This window comes from Pagrus pagrus, assembly GCF_965226575.1.
Source record: "Pagrus pagrus genome assembly, chromosome: 12".
Classification (NCBI taxonomy): domain Eukaryota; kingdom Metazoa; phylum Chordata; class Actinopteri; order Spariformes; family Sparidae; genus Pagrus; species Pagrus pagrus.
In genome coordinates this window covers 29,121,698-29,144,449 of record NC_140196.1, presented here as the reverse complement: position 1 = coordinate 29,144,449, position 22,752 = coordinate 29,121,698, and the positions used below count along the sequence as shown (strand labels likewise).

Sequence of the window (22,752 nt, the reverse complement as noted above, 5' to 3'; positions counted from 1 at the left end):
AGTGTGAACGTGTGATTTGGTGTTTCATCATTTGTCCTGCTTCAGTGCTGTGATCTTACTCTGAGTGAAGCGGGGAGGGTTGTCGTTGACATCAGTGAGGCTTATGTTAACCACAGTGGTTCCAGTGAGTCCTCCTCTCTGTCCGGCCATATCTTTAGCTTCGATAACCACCTGGTAGTGCTCCCTCTGCTCGCGGTCCATGTCACCAGGACCCAAGGCTGTATGGATGACACCTGAACAAAAATAACACATGCCTTTGTTTAATCAATCAATCAATCAATCAAAATGTATTTATAAAGCACATTTAAAAACAACAGCTGACCAAAGTGCTGCACAATAAAACTGAAGTGGCTGACAGTAAAAACACAAAGACCAGTTAAGACAAAGACAAGGACAGACAGAGGCCACTCTCATACTGAATTAAAAGCCAAGGAATAAAAATGAGTTTTGAGGCGAGATATAAAAACAGGCAGTGTGGGGGCCAACCTAACATCTAGAGGCAGCTCGTTCCAGAGTTTGGGGGCCACAGATGCAAAATCAGATCTCCGCTGTGCTTCAGCTTTGACCTAGGGACAACCAAGATCAGCAGGCAAACCTGAGTGACCTTGACGGGACATAAGGTTTTAAAAGGTCTGTAAGGTAGGTTGGAGCTAGCCCGTTTAGTGCTTTGTAGGCAAACAATACAATTTTAAAATAAATCCTAAAACGTACAGGAAGCCAGTGAAGGGAGGCCAGCATGGGTGAGATGTGTTCTCGCTTGCGTGTTCCAGTTAAAAGACGAGCTGCAGCATTTTGCACCAACTGCAAGCGAGAGAGGGAATCCTGGCTAACATCAACATAAAGGGCATTACAATAGTCTGTTATGTTAACAATCAGACTTAATGTTAACAAAGATGAGACAGAGGACAAACCAGTACCTTGCAAGCATGTTTACTTACACCTCCCTTTTAAGTAAAACCCCCTCTAATAACCAAATCATCTCAGATTGCCTTCACAGGTACAGTGGATTGACAGAATAAGTTTGTCATTGATATCAACCTCGCTGTGTGCTGTTAACTCACAGCAGAGTTAGCAGTAACTTTATATTAATAAAAAACAGAACATACTGAATGAACATACCTACTGCTGCTACTTCACATTAAAAGCATTCATCTTTAATAGTATTTACAATGTTAATGCAAAAACATGAGGCTGATATCGGTCGTACCAGAAAAATTTGTTTCACGATTTCCTTCATTTCCATTAGCTCTTGTTGCTCTTATCTCACTTCCTGTCAGCACCCAGAGAACATGGCCTATCATTGCTACTTAATCCATAATTAATCAATAATCCAGTAATCTGGCCATGGCCCTGACTTCTCTAAACAGATATAAACAGATGAGCAGAGAGTGGGAGATTATTGCACTGATTATCAAATGGATGGCCAACTTCACAAAGTACATGCAGTAAGATAAAGAATGGGTTGAGCCATGGTTTTAATTTATAATAGCACATTTTACCACAAGCCTTTTTTTTCAGTGTAGCGAGAACATTACTATGCAGGGCAAAGGTGCATAAAGTGTGTAATTACTTTTCATCACATGTTCTTTCCACTTGTTGATGTTGATAGAAACAACTGTATTAGCTAAAAATTCGATACTGAGCTAAAACAAGAAAGAGCATCCCAGTCCTGCTTGCCATATAAAATTGGAAAATTTTCTCCATAGACAATCTGTTATATTTCATCTGATAAAAATGAATATGAAGGAGTGAGATCCAAAAGTGCAACTGATAAGAGAGTGTAAGAGAGAAGTGGAATTTAAACTCAGCAATCTAACAGTACATGAGATACAGTTAGCTCGATCCTGCTTAATTTAGGTTGTGATAGTCCATGGGCCAGACAGGATGTCGGTACTACCCAAGGTGGCAAAGGTTACTCATCGTTTTTAAAAAGATACATGTCTGTAGTGAACATTTTGGTATGATAACCTTTGCTGAGTCACAACTAAATTAGTATTATCAGCTGTGGAAGTTACCCTCCCCTTGAAAAAATGCCTTTTAGACACTGGTGCGTATCTTGGTATTGGCTCATTTTCAGGACTTTTTCCAATGTTTTATATTATTGTGTTTGGTACCATTGTTATGGGGATACTCAGAGCTTTCATGCCCTTTTGTGAATATGTGTGTCAAGTACAGTGGACACTGGAGCTCTTCAAACTTTTAATTTTCTTTTTTTTTTTCAATTTCCGCCTAAATTATGTTTTCTTTTAGTCCTGTGGCATCAAGAAACACAAAACACAAAAACTGGAATACTGCCATGACTCTGAGGATTCAGGAAATGTATGATTTATCCATATTATTTCATTCTGAGGGGGTGATTTTCAGCATTTGTTCAGGTCAATGACAATATAGGATAATCATTTATATCACAGTGAGGAAACAACTGTAAAAAACCATGAATAACATAACACTGTCAAGAATCAAGAAGCCAAAAGGTTTATTTGCCCCTTACTTAAAATTTTGCGAGGCCCTTAAAGGTACTGTGCCAACAACAACATACAATGGCAATAATACAAACTGAGATAAGATAACAAATAATAATAACAATAATAATAATAATAAAAATAATTAGCCTTCAGCACATCAACATGACTCATCACTCAAACTGGTCATCATTTTCTTCATCTGACTCCCCAAGTTTTGGTTGCTGCAGGTCTGCAACCTACACATGTCTGTGCTGGATAGTCCATTTGACAGGCACGTGCAATCTGGCAGTTCGCACAAACGTACACACTTGCATGATAGCAGCTCCAAGACCACATCTGGTGCAGGTGGGGAACGCATCAAGTGAATGGCCAGCTTGCCATCATTGTCAGTCCATCCATGCACAGTAGGACTTGACACCACAGGAGAAGCTTGTAGACAGCAGTTCCAGATTGCTGCCTGATAGTTTGCCTGTTCAACATGCATGTAAAGACAGTCTCTACATGGTGGCAGCTGGCTGGACTCAATTTCCCCCCTTTTGGTGCAGAACAGCTGGTGGCGCAGTTCATTTACTTCACATGTGCTGCTATTAGCTATGTACATGCAACAGGTAAACTGCTCAATTTTCTGGAATAGATCGTCAGTTAGATTCCATGACTTCCCCAGTTGCCTAAAACATTCCTGGGAGGAGGGGTCCTTTCTTAACATCTTCAGAGCATTCAGCTTCCCTCGACCGGTGAATGCATTGACCGCGTCACAGCCTGTGAAGGCGTGTCAGCCAATTAGGCTGTCACACACGCTGCATCCAATTGCGCTTACTAGTTTAGTGATGTCAAGAAAATGTGTGCGGTTCGGTGTCCCACATTTCTGATGGATGGGACAGGTGATGTTTTTCTGCAAGGCAAAGCAGAGCACCATAACATCAGTGTCTTCAGCCGTGATTACAACTGCCTTTGGGCCTGCATTAGATGCATGCAATGCGTGCAATAGCAAACGTGTATCAGCTTTCTCATGCATTGAGTGCAACTTTGCTACTTCCTCATACTTCTCCTTTGTCAGCTTGTAACAGGATTCCTCACAGGTTATGTACAGGTCTTTGCTATGCAGCAATTATCTGTACAGTGGGTGTTTCCACTACTCCACCAGAAATGTGATCAGACTGCTCTTATTGGAGGAACTGAAAAAGGAATTTCCGCCACTGCCTTATGTAGTGTCCACCAACAAGGTTCTTATGCTGGAAAGTGGTGTCTGCATCCCGGTTTACTCGTTCAGCATCTTTGATAAAAGTAATCAATTCTCTCACTTTGTGCGCCTTCCTGGAGGAGCCTCATCAAACTTGGTGACTTGGCCACCTGCGCAAAGGTTCTGTTCTCACCATTAATTTTTTGAACACGGCTCATCCCATCAATGATGCATGTAGATGGGGTTGGGATGTGTTGTGTGTCTGTTGGAGACACATTCTTTTCAAGTTCTCTGGAAAGTGCAGCCTTGTTGGTTATTTGTAAACTCCCATCAGCATTTGCCAGTGCCCATGGCAACGGGCCAAGTGGGTGAGCAAGAACATCCCTCATATTGACCTTTCTGCTTTCAGCCACAAGGATCATGTGACTGAACAGGTTTCTATCAGCCTTTAGAACAACATCCTGACCTTTCTTTCAATGCGATCGTTTTGTGTTGATATTGGAGAATGTATTCAGGCCTTGTTTCATCATCTTGTCAAGGAATTTAAAAGATGGTGGGTCCTCTTCTAGTCTTGTTTGTCTGAATACCTGGTAGGCCTCTTCGCCTATCTCAGGGGCTCTCAAGAGATCTCTGGTCACATCAGGTGGAGCAATGGAGCCAGTGGAGAGGCCAACCAGATCAATGCCATTGGGGGCCATAGGATTGAGCCAGTTATTCTCCATAAGGTCAATGAGAGACTTGACATCCTCTTCATCTCTTTTGATCCTTGGACCCTGTAGATCTGGATGGGGTAGCTTGGAACTGCCTTGACCTATCAAGTCTCTCAGCTGCCTGAGGAACACACTTCTGTACTCAGCTGTTATGTAATATTTGGTCAAAGCTCCTGGATTCAAGCTGAATCCCTTTGTCCCTCCAGCTGTCTGGGTATCTTTGTTCACCATTTCTTCTATGGCCTGGTCAACAGGGATTCAGCCAAAGGGATTGGTGGAGCCCATTTGAACTGAGAAACCACCTTCCACGAATTCTTTGTAAACATCCAGCTGTGTGAGGGACAGTTGAAACATTTGGGCGTAGTGATAGGGAAGGTAGCGTGCATAATTGATTTGGTCATAGGCAAAGCACCAAGGAATCATTGCTCAATGCTTGCCAGATGAAGAATCCATTCTCCCTCTCTAGATGCTCGAATGAGCCCCAACAGGATTTCAACCATGTCCAAATAGGACATCCAGAAGGCAGAAAGACTGCCATTTCCATTCCTGAGAAACTCACAGTAGACTTCAAAAAGCTCCATGATGCATGTACAAGAGTTGTTCTCAAGGACCTCCTTCAAAGCCACTTGTGAGACCTCTTACCCGAGGCTGTAAATTGTCCTCATTGTTTCATCCAGGTGAACTTTGTCGTTCACGTGATTATCTTCCAACCAGGACAGGAAACCATTCCATGCCAGCCGCATGAAAGCCTCATATAGAAGCTTGTGCAGTCTCACTGCCCTGTTGTACTTGCAGCCTTCCATAACTCCAGCAACAGAACCTTCTGCTATAACATTAGATTCAATGCAGAGGTCTCGGAGTCCAGCATCTTGAAAACGCTTTCCTATTATTCCTAGCATTGTGCAGATGGTGTGGAATACCCCAAGCCTGATAATGACGTGTTGGAACTCACTGTGTTTCCATGTGATCTCAACAGCCTTTGCATAAAGGGCTTGGTCAAAGACACAAACAATCTTTTTCAGGCCTATTTGTTGCATGATGCTCAATGACTGGTTAAGCACCTCGTTGACAGTAGCCATTTGTGTTGCTGGAGCATTGATGGTAGACAGGTAGCCTACATTGTAAGGGATAATCACCATTTCGTCATAAGTCAGGACATTGAAGCCTGTCCAGCTGCTGACTGACTGTCCTTCTTGTTGTGACAAGCATGCAAGAACCCAAATAATGTTCTTTTTTCTGGCAACCTGAGTATTGGCTGCAGTATTTACACCTGCACATTTGCTTTGTTGTGGCCCCACTCATTGTCCAGCATTGTAAGTAGGCAACATTGGTGTGGGTGCACTGATGCTCCGTTGCTTTGTTTGGCAACAGTGGACTTGGTCAAATGTATTTGCTTGCACAGCAATCCCATTAACTCTGTGAGATGTTCATTTGCCACTGACCGTTTCTTCTAGGCGATCAATATTGTCCCAAGCTAAGGTAGTGAATATGCCAGGATGGATGTTAGCTGGCAAAGCTATTTCACTTTCTGATGATTTCTGAAGTTTTTGAAGACACAAGGCTGTATCATTCTCCTCCATCTGTGAGTAAGACACGCAGTGACCAAGTTGGTTTAGGATGTTTATCAGCTCTACATTCCCTGTCAACGACTTGACACTAAATGGGAGAATGACATGCTTCGAAGGTTTGATTCATCCACATGTCACCACATATACCATGTCTTGACCGGATGATTGCACAAGCCGCTGAACTCTCTGAGTTGCACGATGAAGATCATGAGAGCCTGTGAGTAAATAGCAAAGGAAGACACTGAGCGACTCTGGAATAGTAGGACATTCTACTTCTGGTTTAACATCAGGTGGCTAGGCTTGAGGAATATCCTGACTCTTGATGTCTGCTCTCAATTTAATGGCTGCTCTGGCTACAGCATCTTTTCCAGTACTTTTCAGATTGTGGTTTTCTTTGACAAGTTCCCTCATGGACAGGTTATCTGGGTAGAGGAGGACTTTTCCATTATCATCAGGGAAGATGTACAGGGCTCCACCAAACTCACTCTCCAGCTTTCGTCTTATCTGTTTTTTGGTTTATTCTTTGACTTGGATAATTCCTTTGGAGTTCATTGAAGCAACCAGTCTAGAAGTTAGATCAGTCATTAACATCACTTTAGGATTGGCAAAAAGCTCCACCCTGATGAACTGGAATAGCTCATCGAATGATTGTTTTACAGCAGCTTCATACTGGGCTTCAGCATCATCATGTTCATCACAGACTAACACCTCTTTAGGAGCATCCTCTTTTGTGTACAATCTATAGCAAGATCTATGGCAGTGTCCCTCAGCTGCTACAAGGTCTCTACTCACAATAGCCAGGATTCTGCTGTCCATTTTCTTTGTGGATGCACTTTTTGCCTGGATCTTTTCATTAGCTCGCAGTTCTCTACACTGTACTAATTTCTCTTTCTCATATTGTAACTTCACATATTTGTCAATTTTCTGTCAAAATATGCACTCTCTGTCATAAGTCCTAGATGTTCCTGAGACACGTCTAGCTGCTCTCTTAGATACTTTCTCTTCAGCAGAGCCACTAGAACTTTGCTTTTTTTCAAGGGTGCCATTAAGAAGTTGTGGTAGTAGATTGGTAGAATTTGTCCCTCAGGAATGACATTCGCCAATTCTAAAATTGGTGCATGATTCCGTATCTGAGCTGCCCTGAGCAGAGTTTTCCAGGAGTCAATATCTTGAAGTGAAACCAGCTTCTCTCTATCATCAGAGCAGTGGATAATGCATTCCATTTCTGGTTGCTTTGGTTGTGGACTGTTATTTACTTGCTCACTGGTGGCCATGATAATTCAGTTTAACTAGAAACATATAATCAGAAACCATAAATCAAAATGAATCTTAACTAATGTCTTAATATGTAGCCTACATTAACAGCTTATTTAATGTAAAGTTGGTAGTTTTGATAGATTTTATAAACAGAAATACATAACCACCACTACTAACCTTAGTAGATGATTATATAACAACTATTGTCTGCAAACTATATTCAAAATGCACACGACTTGACATATGTATTGCTCACCATTAAATTGGTTCAAATGAGTGACCTGATACTTGTTTCTCCGTCTGCTGTCTGGCTAACCGACTCCAGCGCATGTTGCCCCATCGGCAGTCCAGAGAGTTTTCGCCTTTGCTGCGGGCCTCCAGCTAGGCCTCCAGTGGGCCTCTGCCCCTCACCCCGACCTCCTGGTCTCCCCCCGACTGACTCCTTTTATTTATGTTTTAATGATTACCTACAAGAGTGAAAGAGATTTAAAGGATGTCAAACATACCTGTGTTTGGGTCCACAGAGAAGTATGGGTGTCCTTGGCTGATGCTGTAGACCAGTTTGGCACTACTCCCATACATACTGTCATCAGCATCTGTAGCTGTCACTTGGATCACTGATGTACCTGAGATACACATTGACATGATGGTTACTGACAAGTATCACAAGATCTCTGTTATCCCTATAATGCTTTAAAGGGTAACTCCACTAATTTTACACATTATAGTGTGTATACAGGTCTTGGGAGTACTACTGCATATGTGAAAAAGGTAATACCCATGAGTTGTCTGGGGATGTCACTGGGGCAACATTTAAGGGCAAAACTCCCAGTTCTCTGAGGAACTATCATAGGCAACAAAGTATCAGATAAATAATAATAAATATAGCCTTAGGCGGCTATTTGGTGGGTTCAAGCTGTTTATGCAAAGGACACCCAATCGGCCAGAACTAAAGCTGCAAGCGGCAATGAGTGGATTTCAGCAAAATTTGTGGAAATTTTGTCTGCCAAGGTTTAATGTAAAACAATTGCGTACTTTTGGCGCCCCCTATGGTTTTGGCTCAAAGTGCTTTGGTAGACCTATTGCCAACCTCAGCCTAAAGATATTTTTCACTTCTTGTATGGATTTCTTCCAGTTTATGATGGTGTAACCAATTTATTGTTTATTGGGTGATAGGCCACGCCCCCTTGCACCAATAAATATGGTATTTTAGATTATGGTTAATAATCATAACCAGGGTGCCCATTAGCTCAGTTGGTAAAGCGGGCGTCCCATGTACAGAGGCTTTGTCCTCGCTGACCTGAGGCCCTTTGCTGCGTGTCACTCCCCCAATCCTGTTTCCTGTCATCTCTGAAGCTGTCCTATCAATAAAGCCATACAAAAATAAATGATAAATTAAAAAAACGAATTAATAAAATAAAAAAATAATTACAACCAGACTATGCAAACAAATTTTGGTATTTGTGGTGCCCCCTATGGGCTGTGCTACAAATAGTTGTAACTAACACAGTAGACCTATTACTAATCTCAGCCTCAACATATGTACAAAGTTTGATGATGATTGGCTAAATGGCTCCACAAGTTATGGCCAATTTATTCTAAGCCCAGCCTTTTGCAAAGATATATTAGATTAATAGATATATTTTAGATAAGATTTTTTGATCTTGCTCATTTGTAATAGAATTGTGTGTTTCTGCCCCACAATGCTGTATACCAAATTTGATGTTGAGTCAAAATTGAAAGAGAAGATGACAGTGTTTTTGACCTCATGCTAATTAACACAAATCCAATATGGCAGACCTATATGCTCCAAAACGATCGTTATATAGAGCCCTATCACTTGGACCTATCTGTCAAATTTCAAGTCAGTTGTACTTACTGTGTTTCTTTGGCAAATGTTTAGGTAATCCAATTTTATTTTGTTAATTATAGCAGCACTGTGGCAGCTTCTTCCCTGCTCTAAAAGCCAACACAGGAATTGCATTGTGCTGCCCCTGGCAACTACTGTTTTTAGAGCGGTAAAGAAGAAGTTGACTTCATGTGAGTCAGATGGAGCTAGCAACATGTCAACTATTTGGCAAAATTTTACTCTGGATAAGAGCACCAGTAAAATGGCGACATGCTCATTATGCAAGGCTGTAATTTTGAGGGGTGGCGCAAGTGTTGCCAATCTCAACACCAGCAAATTTAAATAAAGCATTTAAAGACGCATCACGTGAAAAAGCATGACAAAACTGCTTTCCCCAAACTTTATTAGACAGTGAGGCAACACATTTCATGTAGGCTGAAAGACGTGCAGGCAATCAGCTATACTACTGTCAATTGAACCTCCGAAGTGTGCCCCATGTCTTTGCTGAGTCTGCACACTGGGTGGACACAGTATCACCATCAACACTGGCCCTTCAAAGTGCGAAAACGAGTTCTGTGAGTAAGTTTTACGGGAATTATTTATTCCTAGATTTAATTAGGTTACTGGTGCATTACTGTTTCAAACTGTTTTTTTTAAAAAGTGGCTGCACAAATCGTTTTTTAAAGGAATTTTTATTTATTCCAAGCATTATTTACTGGTTCTTTTTCGGAGTCTCTCCTAAGGGGGAGAACCACTTAATGTTTCTGCTACTGGAGTCCATTGCAGGTTATGTTACCAATATGTTCCTCATTAAAGATGAATTATTTCACCCATCCACACCCCATTCACTATGAATCAGAATGAAAGATCTTATGAGCTGTCCTGTCCGATCAGAGGACTGAGCACTACATTACGCACACAGAGACGCACCGTAGCGCTCCTCCTCCTCCAGTCAAATAGCATTACAATGTAAACTGTTTCAAGATTACAGTGTCCTTTATTGCTCAACAACATGTTAAAATAGGATAGGAATCAAAGGCATAATTCACAAGTAAGACTAGAATTGTTTGAGCTTGTGAAATGTGCTAAGTAGGGCAGAGGGGATTTCCCCTCGATCCGTTTCCCGGGACAGGGACACGGTCAAATAAAATTACATGTTTTATTTCTTCACAAAAATAACACACTTCTGTGTGTGCGTGTAGCAGACAGCAGCAGCAGGCTGGGCCAGGAGGACTACTGTGACTACATACCTCATTAGCTTTACAGTGGACCTTTTTGTTCACTTAATGGGCCATCGTCCAACAGGTCTTCCAGCCCCCACAAGGTGCATTGTCACACAGAGCAAGAGCCTTTGTAACACTACAAATTTGGTGTTTTGTCATTTATTTATTTTTTTTAACCATTCCTCTGTGGTGAGCTTGAATAGCAGGTACAGTAGAGATGTGACAATATGCACATAAACAGTAATAACTGTGTGTGCGGCTGACTAATCTAACAAGGCACTGAATAAAGTAGGCTATGATTGGAGGAGTCGGGGATCAAACCTGTGGCGCTGCGATCTGTGGACAAGCGACTGTACAGGGCCCTCCACACCAAGATCAGTAACTAGGCTATAACAATAACAATCTAAACAGCGGCATGAAGAACATGCTGCGCAACTATGTCAGCGGCTTAGGAAAATGAATATTGATGGATAACATTGATATTGATGACCTTAAAAGTGCCTACTTATAGTCATTCAAATGACCTCTTAGTAGTTATTTTCATCAGTCACTATAATAACGACAGAAATAAATAATAAATGGCAACAATCACAGTATTGTATCAAAATCACAGTATCCCAAATTATCCCAAATAATTATTCATTCTCATATATCAAAAGGTATTATTTTCTATAGGTTTGCTAACTACTAAAATCGTGTATACTGTGCTGACTACAAGGGATTGTATCCGTTTTTACAATGTAGCCTCATTCTGCACTATGGCAACAAGTGGCAACTGCTGTTAGCACATATTAGCTAGTTTAGCCCCATCGTCTGAAGAAAAATAACAATTTGGCGTATTTGAACAAAATCAACAACAGCTACCAACAACCATAGTCCTTACAACCTTATCTAATGTGTTTTCATGGGATAGATTGTCAAATTTAGAAAAATATATATTAGCATAGTGATGGTTGTGTTCACAGGTATGCAGTTACCTATAGTTCCCTCAAACAATGTAGCAAAGATGCGCACCAGAGGGGATTTAGAAGTGGGTATACACAATGCCAACTGAAAAACAAGTAGTTATATGCCATGTACCTGCACCACTGCTTAAAGTTATATCACAAGTTAATCTGGGTGTACCGCACTCTGCCACAGCTGATTAACAGCGATCTCGGAACTGCCTTCGAGCTGGGTGTAAACATATACCTCAGACTGTATGTTTCACTTACAGGCTTATGCAAGTACAAACAGTAACTTAACATTACACATCTTTAGTTTATGTTACTTAGTTCACAAAAGAGCTGTTAAAGTTAAATATCAGCCGAAGCAGTCATATTTTACATAGCGTTAGACTACATACATCCGCTTCCTGTGGAGTCAACCAGCTAAAACACAGACAGCGCCACTTTGCCATTGCTGAGCACTTTGTGATCAAAAGGGGTATAAAGTAAAGTCCTGTCATCAGGATTTTAGTGTCATCATCAGGATTCAAGCACTCTGTTTCCACCTAGCATCTACAGTTATCAAGTGCAGCCCGGGCCCCCAGGACAAGCACCAGGCTTTGAAGCCAGTTTTCATAGTTGCCAAACCGTGTAATTAGATCGTCATGTGATGCACTGGGGCTCAAAAAGACTTTTTCCCATAAGCTAACTTTGTGAAAGAAGCATCTGTAAAACAGTGGATACATATTTTAAAGCGTCACAACCCCACGAAATGACTCTTTTCACTGGCAGAATTTGAGCCATTCGATCCAATAAAATTTGGAATGTCTAGAAGAGCTGCAAGTTTAAATTATTTTGTCCCCATTCAAGTTAGCCGGGCGCTAAACCAGAAGTTATCCGGCTTGGTCAGCTAAAATGTCTCTAGTGCTCACGCTCTCAGGGCCCCACAATGCGAAAGCTATGTGGAAGACAGTTGAGTTGTTTGGCTTAATGCGCCACTGAGCAGCTTTCATTGAAATGAATGGGACTGCGCCTCCATGGCTGTGTCCAGGTATAATTAAAACGTCCTTAGTGCAGCCCCCCCTTTAACGCCACAGCGTCACCACAGTAACGCAGCAGCAAACAGGTCATATGAAAGGAGAAACATCTGTATGTAAAACACTGGTTCTGAGTAAGCGACACACCAGAAGATGCACACATAATCTGCGCAAAGAATCGTGGGGGCTAGGAATAAGGTGGATAAAGCTTTTTTTTGGCTCCAGTGTAAACTGCATGTAATCTGATAACTTGCCTGCAGTGATGTCACTCAGTGGCTAAATTGCATTGTGGGCACCAGATTTTTGAAAAGGAATAAAAGAGGTGATAACTCTGGTTCTGCTTTATTAATTTTGATCAATTATCATCAGACTGTTTATAATGAGTCCAATGGTGTTATAGGGATGCAATTCTAGACCAGTGGACTGCTTCTCAAACACTGGTGCCTACATTACCCAAAATGCAATTTAGCCTCTTTATACTATTTTTTTTCACATATGCAGCAGTATTCCCCAAGATCTGTGAACACACTTAAATGTGTAAAATTGGTGAAGTTACCCTTTAATGATCAAATAAATAAATAAAAAATAATAATGATTAGAACGGTCAAGGTTGGATGAAATTATCCAGAAAGAACAATCAAACTGTCCTAACTCTCTTCCTGTAATGACAGAGTCTCATGAGAGATGTCCTTACCAATGTCAGACCTCTCTGGTACACTGCCGGCATAAACTTCTTTGCTGAACTGAGGCTCATTATCGTTGATGTCATGGAGTTTGACGGTGAACTCGGTCTCGGGCTCCAGCTTATGACCTGTCCTTTTGTTAACCACTGTGGCTTTTAGGATATAAAAAGCCTTCTCCTCACGATCCAGGCGGCGAGTGGCGTGCAGGTCACCGTTATTCTCATCAATGACAAAGATGGTGCCGGCCCCCTCGCCCGACAGAACGTACTTGACTAAGCCATTGCCATGATCCTGGTCCGACTGGAGCTGCAGATGGACAAACGAATAAAGACATTTAATAATCATCGTCTAAATGACAGTTACATAACATACTTTAGTAACAGAGGGTTTCACATACCATATTTCAACACCATTATAACATAAACTTGTTATATTCTTGCACTTATCCTATTTTCTATTTGTTAAAAAATATTAACATTCATAGAAATTTATACAGCCAACTTTTTCCACTACAGCATATTGTTAAGGTAGGGTTACACCCCAGTCTTTAAAGTGATGGCTGTTTTCCAATGTTCTTTATTGATTTGGAATTAACTGTGCCCATTTGTTTTTTATTTAGTTATTTTTTGGGGAAAAAGAAAATCTGGGTTTTTGAGAATCAAGTCACAATTTTATGAGTCAGTAATATGAGAAAAAATAACCATTTTTTTATTTCCTGGCCATTACTATTGTCTGAAGTGGGGTGACAAAACCTCTTAAGGGGGAGGCGATGGTGGTTTGCTTTCTCATTTACAATTGACAGTTAACCTTGGTTACTTTGAACCGTGTCTGTGATCTTTTCCTAACTTTAAAGGATACAGTATGTATGGTAGTTGGTTCTTGAAACTTCAGAAAAACATGTCCCATGAAGAAAAGTGCTTATTCCATTTAAAATGAATAACATTTTCTTGTTTAAAATAATCATAGTTGATCATCTGTAGGTCTTTTGCACAAGTGTAACATTTTTACATATGTTTGTTTATAATTTTATAATTTAGGATTAGATGTCAGCCCAGTACCCACAAAACCAGTTGTCCCAAAACAAGAGAATAACATTTCAATTTGATAAAAAAAAAAACAAAACTGAAAAATCACGGAAAATGTATATTATAGTATCTGGTATAATATTCCAGATGAAAGAGTTGAATGTAAAACAAATATAAAACTAAAAGCAGTACATTTTCAATGATATTTATTCTTCTTTTGTGTTAAGCCAAAATGTGTCTCTAGTTTCATGTCACCTTGGATATTTATGAAAAGCAATAAAATCAGCCACCCACAGGTCAACTACATTCGTGAGGACCTCCTTTCCAGCCTTAATGCAACAAGGTCAAAAAAGCTGCTATAACTTTGGTATTTTTCTATCATTATCATTATTCTAACATATTTATTGATGTGTCTACTGTCACAACCATGACATGTCAACACTGTCTCTTTTGCATAGAAAGGATTATTTTAAATAAACAGCAAACTGAAAGCAGGAAGCAAACGGAAAGAAAACAAGATGGCTCCCGTTTCTTCAGAAAACGTGTTTTTGTCACCACCGTCAAATGTCAAAACTGTCAGATTGACTGTCTGATGGTGGTGACACTTAGTTTGACGGTGTTGACAAAAACACCCAAAAACAGTTGGCTGCTGTGGCAAAGAAATTTCCCTATTTGAGGGACAAATAAAGGAATTCTGATTCTGATCCAAATCGTCCCTAAATGGGGCCTTGAATATAATTTAGGGTCACAATAAACAGTGATATGGCTTGTAATGTTTTATATATAAGAAAGGAAGTTACGGCAAGACAGAAAAAAAAAAAAATGTATGTGATTGGATCACATCAGCAGCAAAGCCGTCAACATGTTGATGTTCCAACATGGGTCAAACCACGCCCATGCTCTTCCACAACTGCCATTCCAAAATGTAATCAAAGTAATATAATGTAAATGAAAAGCAATGACTGTCCAGCTTACAATATACAGTAAGTCCATGGTTTTGGTTAATAGTCTGAAAGGATTCAGAGGCACTCTGATAAACATGATGATTAAAATCCTTTATGAAATCATGAATAAACCAACATAGTTCAAGTCAAACAGTCCATATCAGGGTATTAATGCCCTGATGAAGGACATGAATAGATTCAGGGCATCAAAGCATTGATTTACCATATGTTGTTAATCATTATTAAAGGATAAAATGTGCCTGAAAAATTAGTTGTAGTACCAAATTATTGTATAAAGTTATTAATCAATGCAACATTGACTCGAGTGGTGAAATTGTTGTTATTGTTTGTTGTAAATAGGCCTCAGTCACCACTGACAGTTCCATGTAAACACCGTCAGGTCAAATGGACATTTTTTTCACTTAAAATGAATTTGTTCACAATCTGTTCCTCAAATGTAGTTAATTTATTAAAGTAATTTTCTCTTTAAAATGAAAAATGTTGTTATGTCCAAAATTCTTAGACATATACATCTTATATTTAATGCTATATATATTATATAAGTTGCATGACGTAAGAGTTTCTAAAGGAGTACATGTGAAGTAGTATAAAAATCAATAAAAGTGAATATTTAACATTTAATAGAATATATGATCACTTATGGTATAGATATGTTTGGTAAGTGTAAGTATGTAAGCCTAAATAAATAGGAATAATTAGCTTTTTATGGTGTCTGGCGTTGTTGACCAAAACTAAGTAATAACAGGAAAAAGCATATTTCATCAAAAAAGAGGTTGCACCAAAATATTGCATGATTGCTGACCCTGACCCTGCTCTATCAACATATAACTTTAATACTTAATTGTTTTTTCATTTCAAAACCTGTATCCAATTTCGCAAGAATCAGTGTGGTAATATTCTATTACTGTCTATTAGTAAATCCCAAGTGTGGACCCAAACCAACAGTGAATTCTTATTATTCTGTGTGTATCTCAGCCTGATATATCCACTTCCTCTGTACCATAGACCTCTACTGTTGTCTAAAACTTTTGAAAACACATCAGTGAGCCACACTGTTGCACTGGGTGACATGTTTCTTCATTACCATGAAAACATACACTGAAGTTTATTTTGACTCACTCCCACATACACCATCCTGCTGCCCCAAATATTCACTAATCCGCTGCTGAAAATAGTCAACAAATGTACAGTTTTTTCCTGTGCGAGTAACAATTGTTAAAAATGATAGACCAGCTGTTTTAGGAAAGGGCTAACCCTTAAAAAAAAATCAAGCTATACATCTGTACATTTTGAGAGATTATTTTTTCTGTAGGGCCCTGTGGGCTTGGGCTTCGGAGCCACAGATAGAAAAGGGAAAACAGAAGCAACTAAGCTTAACACATTGTTGTTTTTTGTTACAAATGGATTTTTTACATTAACATTATGCAATTTTTAGCCTTATCCTCTTGCCGATAGGGTTGTCGGATTGGAAAGCACTCATTTGTGTCAATTTGACAGGCTTAATGATTAAGTATTTGGCATTTAATTTGAAGGACATGTTGAACTAAAGAGTATGGTCTAGACCTGCTCAATTGAAAATTGTCGAGAGATAATGCTGTTTTGTTTGGCACTATATAAATAAAATTGACTTGACTTGTTGATTGTGAAATAATGTGTCTTGAAGTCCCACTCCAGTGTATTTTGGCATTTTTATGCCCTTTCCTTGTCCTTTCCTTGCCCGTGAAAAACCTCTTCAGCTCCTCAATGCCCAAGAAAACCTTAGGCTCTATTTCACACTCTGAGCAAGGTGGTGCACAGTGTAACACAAGTGTCATTGCTAGTTTCAGACCGACGCAGTTGTCATTTTCACGCCCAGCGCCCACGTGTGTAAATAGCTGGGCATGCTGGTTTTAATGTGAGGTATGGTCAGGCGCACTGCTATTTAAAGGAGGTATTACTCAGACAGTAAGATGCGCCTACAGAGGCTGATTCACACCGCGCATATGCTCTGATTTTATGATTTGAGAGGCTGCTTTCAGTGATTTTAAACATTTCCATGAAAACAGTCATGTACTTTAACAAATATTTTGGCGCATTTAATCAGCAATACTAAAAGCTGAGGAGGAAACTCTCCAAAGGAAATAAGTCAGGAGTTTCTACCCATATCGTTTCTGCTGGCTGGAGGATCGCTGCAGGTAATATCATTAAAATTTTCCTCATTAAGGACGTATTTCACCCCTCTCATACCACCTTATTGATCAGGATGATACTTTTTATGACCTGTCCTGCCTGATCCACGGACTGAAAATTGTGCACACACAGAGGGATGCGCAGTAGCACTCCTGATCCTTCTTGGTTGAATATCAGTGTATTTTTTCATATGCAGTTGATGGGACAGATGACTGTGAAATGGTGGGGCAGAGGGTCCAGCAACCGGGGATCACATCACTTTCCCTTACTGAAGACGAATGTCACTGGTTAATATGTGTAACGCACTGGTGCACCTGGCTCTTAAAGGGACAACACTCGGATTGGTTTAATTTGTGATCCACCCAAAGCACACCCATGACTAATTCAGAGTTTAAATACATCCTCTTTGTGCCATGTGTCGCACTTTTCGCCCAGATTGTCCATCGTTAACTAGCAAAATGGACTTGGAAAAACCTTAAACGCATTCGCGCTTCGTGCTTTAGACCATCTGCTACAGACCATCTAAATAGGGCTCCTTATGTTACAGTGACCGCTATCGCTGTTCATGCTAATATCCATGCTAATGCTATCAATACTAGTATCCATGCTAATGCTGATGATGTTGATCTTGCTAGAATGGCAATCTGGTTGCTATTGCAATGGATTACATCCTCACCTCTGTTGTCTATTTAAAAAAGAATTTTAACTATTATAAAGGAAGTAACACTGGCTGAACTGGGGCTGTAAACACTGACCTGTACTGTATATTTAATCCCAATTGATCATATATGTTATACATCTACTACGACACTGAGCAGTTTGACAGCTGTCTATGTCTTTAGTGGAGTGAAATTAATCAATGCAATGAGTGAATGCATGCATGTACAGTGCTACTCTGTGCCAGTGAAGCACATGTAATTCTACATCTCTACTACAGACGTGGTTTTTTAGCCCTGTCATGTTTACTTTAGTTGGTTTAACTTTTAACTGAATAAAGTTTCCTTCTGCCTTGTGTATGAAAAGAGCTTTTTGATTGTACATGGGTGTAGAGAGAAAGAGGACAGACAGGCCAATGGCTGACGGTGACAGGTTTATATAAGAAAGAGGCAAAGACAAGCAAAGACAGAAACACCATGAGTCAGCTCAAGACTGAGAAACAACAGAAGAATCTTCTGAAGGTAAAAAGCCCAGCTGAAAATGGAGAGAGCGGAGCAGAAAGCTAGAGTTTGTGTTGTGCCTGAAGGACTAAACATCTATCAGAACTGCTGTGAGATCTGCTGCTTTCACTCTGATATCTGCAGCAATAACCTGGCTTGCTCTCTCTTGCCTCTTGTCTTTGTCTGCATCTCTCTACCACAGGTGACTTGCTGTTCACCTTTCATCCCTTCATCCGTGCTTTACTCCTTCAGGCCAGGTGTTAGGGTGAAGCCCTTGATTGTGTGTGTGTGGATTCTGAATTCCATGTTGATTAAATTATACAGAAGTAAAATGTATGTTTTAGGCTCCTATTTTTTTCTTATTATTATTGTCCTAGCCTGACTGGTCCTGAATGTAACAGATTGTTGAGAATTTGGAGACCCAGAGTTGTGAGTGTGATGCACTGTATGCTGTGAAACTGTTAAAATAGTGCACAAGGTGTTGGCATGGACCCATTTTGTTGCTCTTTGATGGACATCCTTATTGGACACCCCAAACCAACCTACTGTGGTGCAGATTGGGCAAACCCTACATTGTTTAACATACATGTAACCCTAATCTTAAAAACGGTTAGATAAAGGAATAAATTCACCCAAAAATGAAAAGTCAGTCGTTACCTATTCATTGTCATACCAATGGAAAATGGGATTAAGTTTCCACAAAACATTTCTGGAGCTTCACAGCAAAACAGATATGCAACATTCTCCTAAACAACTGCAGTAGCAGGGGACTTGTTTTAAATAGTTTTTTGTTTTGTTTTTTAAAAAGGGAGCAACCCCCCCCATAAAATGACACCATAAAGCTTGTCCGGAATAAACCAAGTATCTAGAACCCAAATTAATTTGAAAAGATGTTTTTTACACCCTCGGCTTGTGGTCAAGCTCATGCACCCACTTCAATTGGGGAGCTTCTGGAAACTTGGATTAGACCAGGTGAGCTGTATGGAGCCATTTTATGTTTTGTTTTGTTTTTCTTTGGTCAATGTCTTTTTACATATGAAAAAAGGGGACACATCTGCTTCAGTTGTTTAGGAGAATACTGCAACACTGTTTTGCTCTGAAGTTCTAGAAATGTTTTGTGGACCAATAAACTTTTCATCGGCATGGGGTTGAGTAGATAATGACTGAATTTTCATTTTTGGGCAATATCCTTTAAGCCTTTTCGGGTACCCTGATTGTTTGTTTAGTATATATCATTTCATAGACAGAGCGGAAAACTTGGGGAAATGCAGCAAAAATATGAAACCACAGCTCCAAACTGTCAGCATTCTGAATACCAGAGACTGAACCTCTAAGGTCAGCTGGCCTGCTAACTGATTCCCCTCCATTTTACAAGCTTCACATTTTCTGCTCTAAAAGACACAACATATAATGTATTTCTGACAAGACCAGCTGTAGTTGCTTGGGTAGGCTAATTATCATTTAAAATAATCTGATTATGATTGTTACGACAGTATACTGGCTTTAAATTATTTCTGTTGTAAAGTTAGCATGCAACAATGGCATGAATTGCAGTGATAGAATACTTGTTAGCAGCTCTGTGATTTCATGGGTAGGTAACAAAATTACCTGAAAGTCAGAGGATTACTGAGGTCCTCTGGGAACCCTGCACCAATGTTAAAAACACCACTAATTTAAGTGTATGTAAGCCAATGTTAAGTTACTGACATTTCAGCAAAAGTTATCAAAGCTACCTATAAGCAACTTTTCTCAGGGTCTACGAACCTTTGGAGGAACTCACTGTGTTCTAAAGTAACTTCTTGGAACACTTTTTCACTCGTGATGAAGCACATACTTGCCTTCCACATTTGTACTTTGCACTTTTATATTTCTGCAGATAAATATAGAGTTTGGAACCAAATGTGTGTTTTGTAAATCTGAAAACAATGAAAACAATGACAAATTCACACTGGTACACAGCTGATGAAGGGTAGACAGAAATGTTGATTTAAAACTATTTCAGCAGTAAGTGAGACAATGTGAATTCTTCTAATTCTCAAGTTGCACATTTGTTCTGGTAAATCTAAAAGCCTAAAACAACTTAACTGAACAATTTAAAGGAATAGTTCACTCTAGAATGAAATTCAGTCATTATGGACTCACCCTCATACTGATGAGAAGTCCAGTGTAGTTTCTTATTCCTCAAAGTGCAGCTGGAGACCCGCGGGGTACCGTCCTGCAGCAAAAATCCATATAACGGACGTAAATGGTGTCCGAGACGAAAAGGTCCATAAAACTACACAAAAACTTTGTAATATTCCGCCATACTGCTCGTCCGCTGCAATCCAAGTGTCCTGAAGTGGCGACATCCAGAGTTTACTCCAAACGACGTCATTTAGTACATTTTTCTAGCCTCAACAGTCACTATGCTACATCTGCCTGGAGCTGCTCACAGCTGCTTGCACTACGGAAGCCGCGCCAGACAAGATCAATGAGAACTTGCGATAGATACACACCGGTATTTACATCCTGCTGTGAGCGACCGAGCGACACACAAACACAAGAGGGATCTGCCTGCACTAGTGATTTGAAACTTTGAAACTCACAGCAGAGGTGAGTTTCAAACGCAGGATTGCAGCGGACAAGCAGTATGGAGGAATATCAAAGTTTTTGTGTAGTTTTATGGACCTTTTCGTCTCGGACACCATTGACGCCCGTTATATGGATTTTTGCTGCAGGAGGGTACCCCGCGGGTCTCCAGCTGCACTTTGAGGAATAAGAAACTACACCGGACTTCTCATCAGCATGAGGGTGAGTCGATAATGACTGAATTTCATTCTAGAGTGAACTATTCCTTTAATTGTGTTCAATGTTATCAGGTAATAAAGGGTAGTCACTAAGGGCTTAAACTCTATGAGAAAAATAGTGGCTGTCAGTTTCACCTTTACACACCAGTAAGCTCAGGATTTCCAACAGGAATCCTGCAATGACCGTTTCTTATTTTAACTTATGCTCTATAGGTTAAAATAAGCAACGGTCATTGCAGAATGAATTGCAGGTGATGTCTTTAATAGGATAAAAAAACTGAGTTATGTAGCTGTAACTTCTTCACAGAGGTTCCGGCTAACACAACATGCTACTGTACCATCATGGAATTATGTGTAAAAAAAAAAAAAGCCTTCACTTTTTAGTACATCAGCTGACAAATGTGCCTAATCTTTGCAGGTCTTTAGACCACGGTGGAAAAACAACCCTGTCTAGTAAATAGCCACGTCTTTCAAACAGTAACACAGGTATTCCCTTTTGAATTTGTAGCCCTGAAAGAACCCCGATGACTGACTGTAGTTAGTAGAATTTGTGTAGTAACCCTTTAAATGAAGAAGGATTGTTGATGGTAATGAAGGTAGTGGTCATGAAGCCTTTTTCTAAAGCATTACAGTCTTATGTGAACGGAGTGTTATAACTGCATAAGACAAACACCGGAATGTTGCACCACACTGAATTAAAATGATTCCTCTGGTGGAGAATAATGATTTTCATATACTGTACCTTTAGTCTCTGGTTAGGCTGGAAATGCAGTTGCAGTGGATGATGGATGATTCTGGGAACAACTAAACCATTCTTAACAATATTTTGCCATTTTGCACAACTGTGATGAGACTGGGGGGATAATTAGACTATTCTACACTTGCACCACTTTTCAAAGACCGCAAAATGCTTTTTCTTTTCCTCAGGGTCTTCCTGGCTCACTGCTGATAACTCCCCACTTAAACACATGCACGCATGCATGGACACACACAAAGACACACAAAAGACAACATTGCATTAAGTGTGGAGGGATGGGCCACACTTCATCTGCCTGCTCGTGGTGTATAAAACAGAATAATTTTGTCACTGAGGCCACAGAGCAATAAAACCAGATGCTGTGTTCAATGTTGGTGTCACTGAGTCAAATATATAGATCATCTTGTGACCCGTGACCTGTGTGCAATGAAAAACATTTTGAGATAGTATATTTCACTGTATTTCATGTCTCTTGCCATTTTTCCTTCTCTACCTTTGAGAGTTATTATTTTCTGCGCGTGTGAGACAAAATAATTTTTTAACAGAGCAGATGCAGTATTAATACAGCACACATGCAGGGTGACCTTCATAAGAAAACTGTATGTGATTTCAACACATCAGTGAGAATGAGCAGTAAGGACAAACACGATGTCACTGATCTTACTCAAGTACATATAGTCACATAATGTGTTTTCTCTCTTCTTCCTTCTCTTCATTTCTTTCTCTGTTGGTCTAGTTCTTACAGTGCCTTAAAGTCCATAAAGGGTAAATCCACCCAAATGAAAAAAAAAATTCTTGCAGCATAGTCTAATTTTTTCAAGATTTTAAGATTCCTTCCTGTGAGACTTCTTCTGCCACTCTAAAACAATAGATGTCAATAGAATTTTAATTTGTTTAAATTCACAGTATTGTCCTGCATGATCTCCTCTTGATCATATTCCAATAACAGCCCATTCTCACCAATAAAATTACCATACCGGCTGACAGTTGTTGGA

General features: G+C 39.9%; 1 protein-coding gene across 2 annotated transcripts in view; it reads right to left on the bottom strand.

The window, feature by feature from the left end:
- Window positions 1-22,752, bottom strand: part of cdh6 (cadherin 6) — a 123,524-nt gene that overhangs the window by 50,073 nt on the left and 50,699 nt on the right. For both annotated transcript variants that reach the window (XM_084369693.1, XM_084369694.1), the window contains exons 3-5: window positions 12,910-13,204; window positions 7,687-7,806; window positions 60-233 (exon numbers count right to left, since the gene is read on the bottom strand). In XM_084369693.1, coding sequence (XP_084225819.1) covers window positions 60-233; window positions 7,687-7,806; window positions 12,910-13,204 — 589 coding nt within the window. The remainder of the gene's footprint in view (window positions 1-59; window positions 234-7,686; window positions 7,807-12,909; window positions 13,205-22,752) is intronic.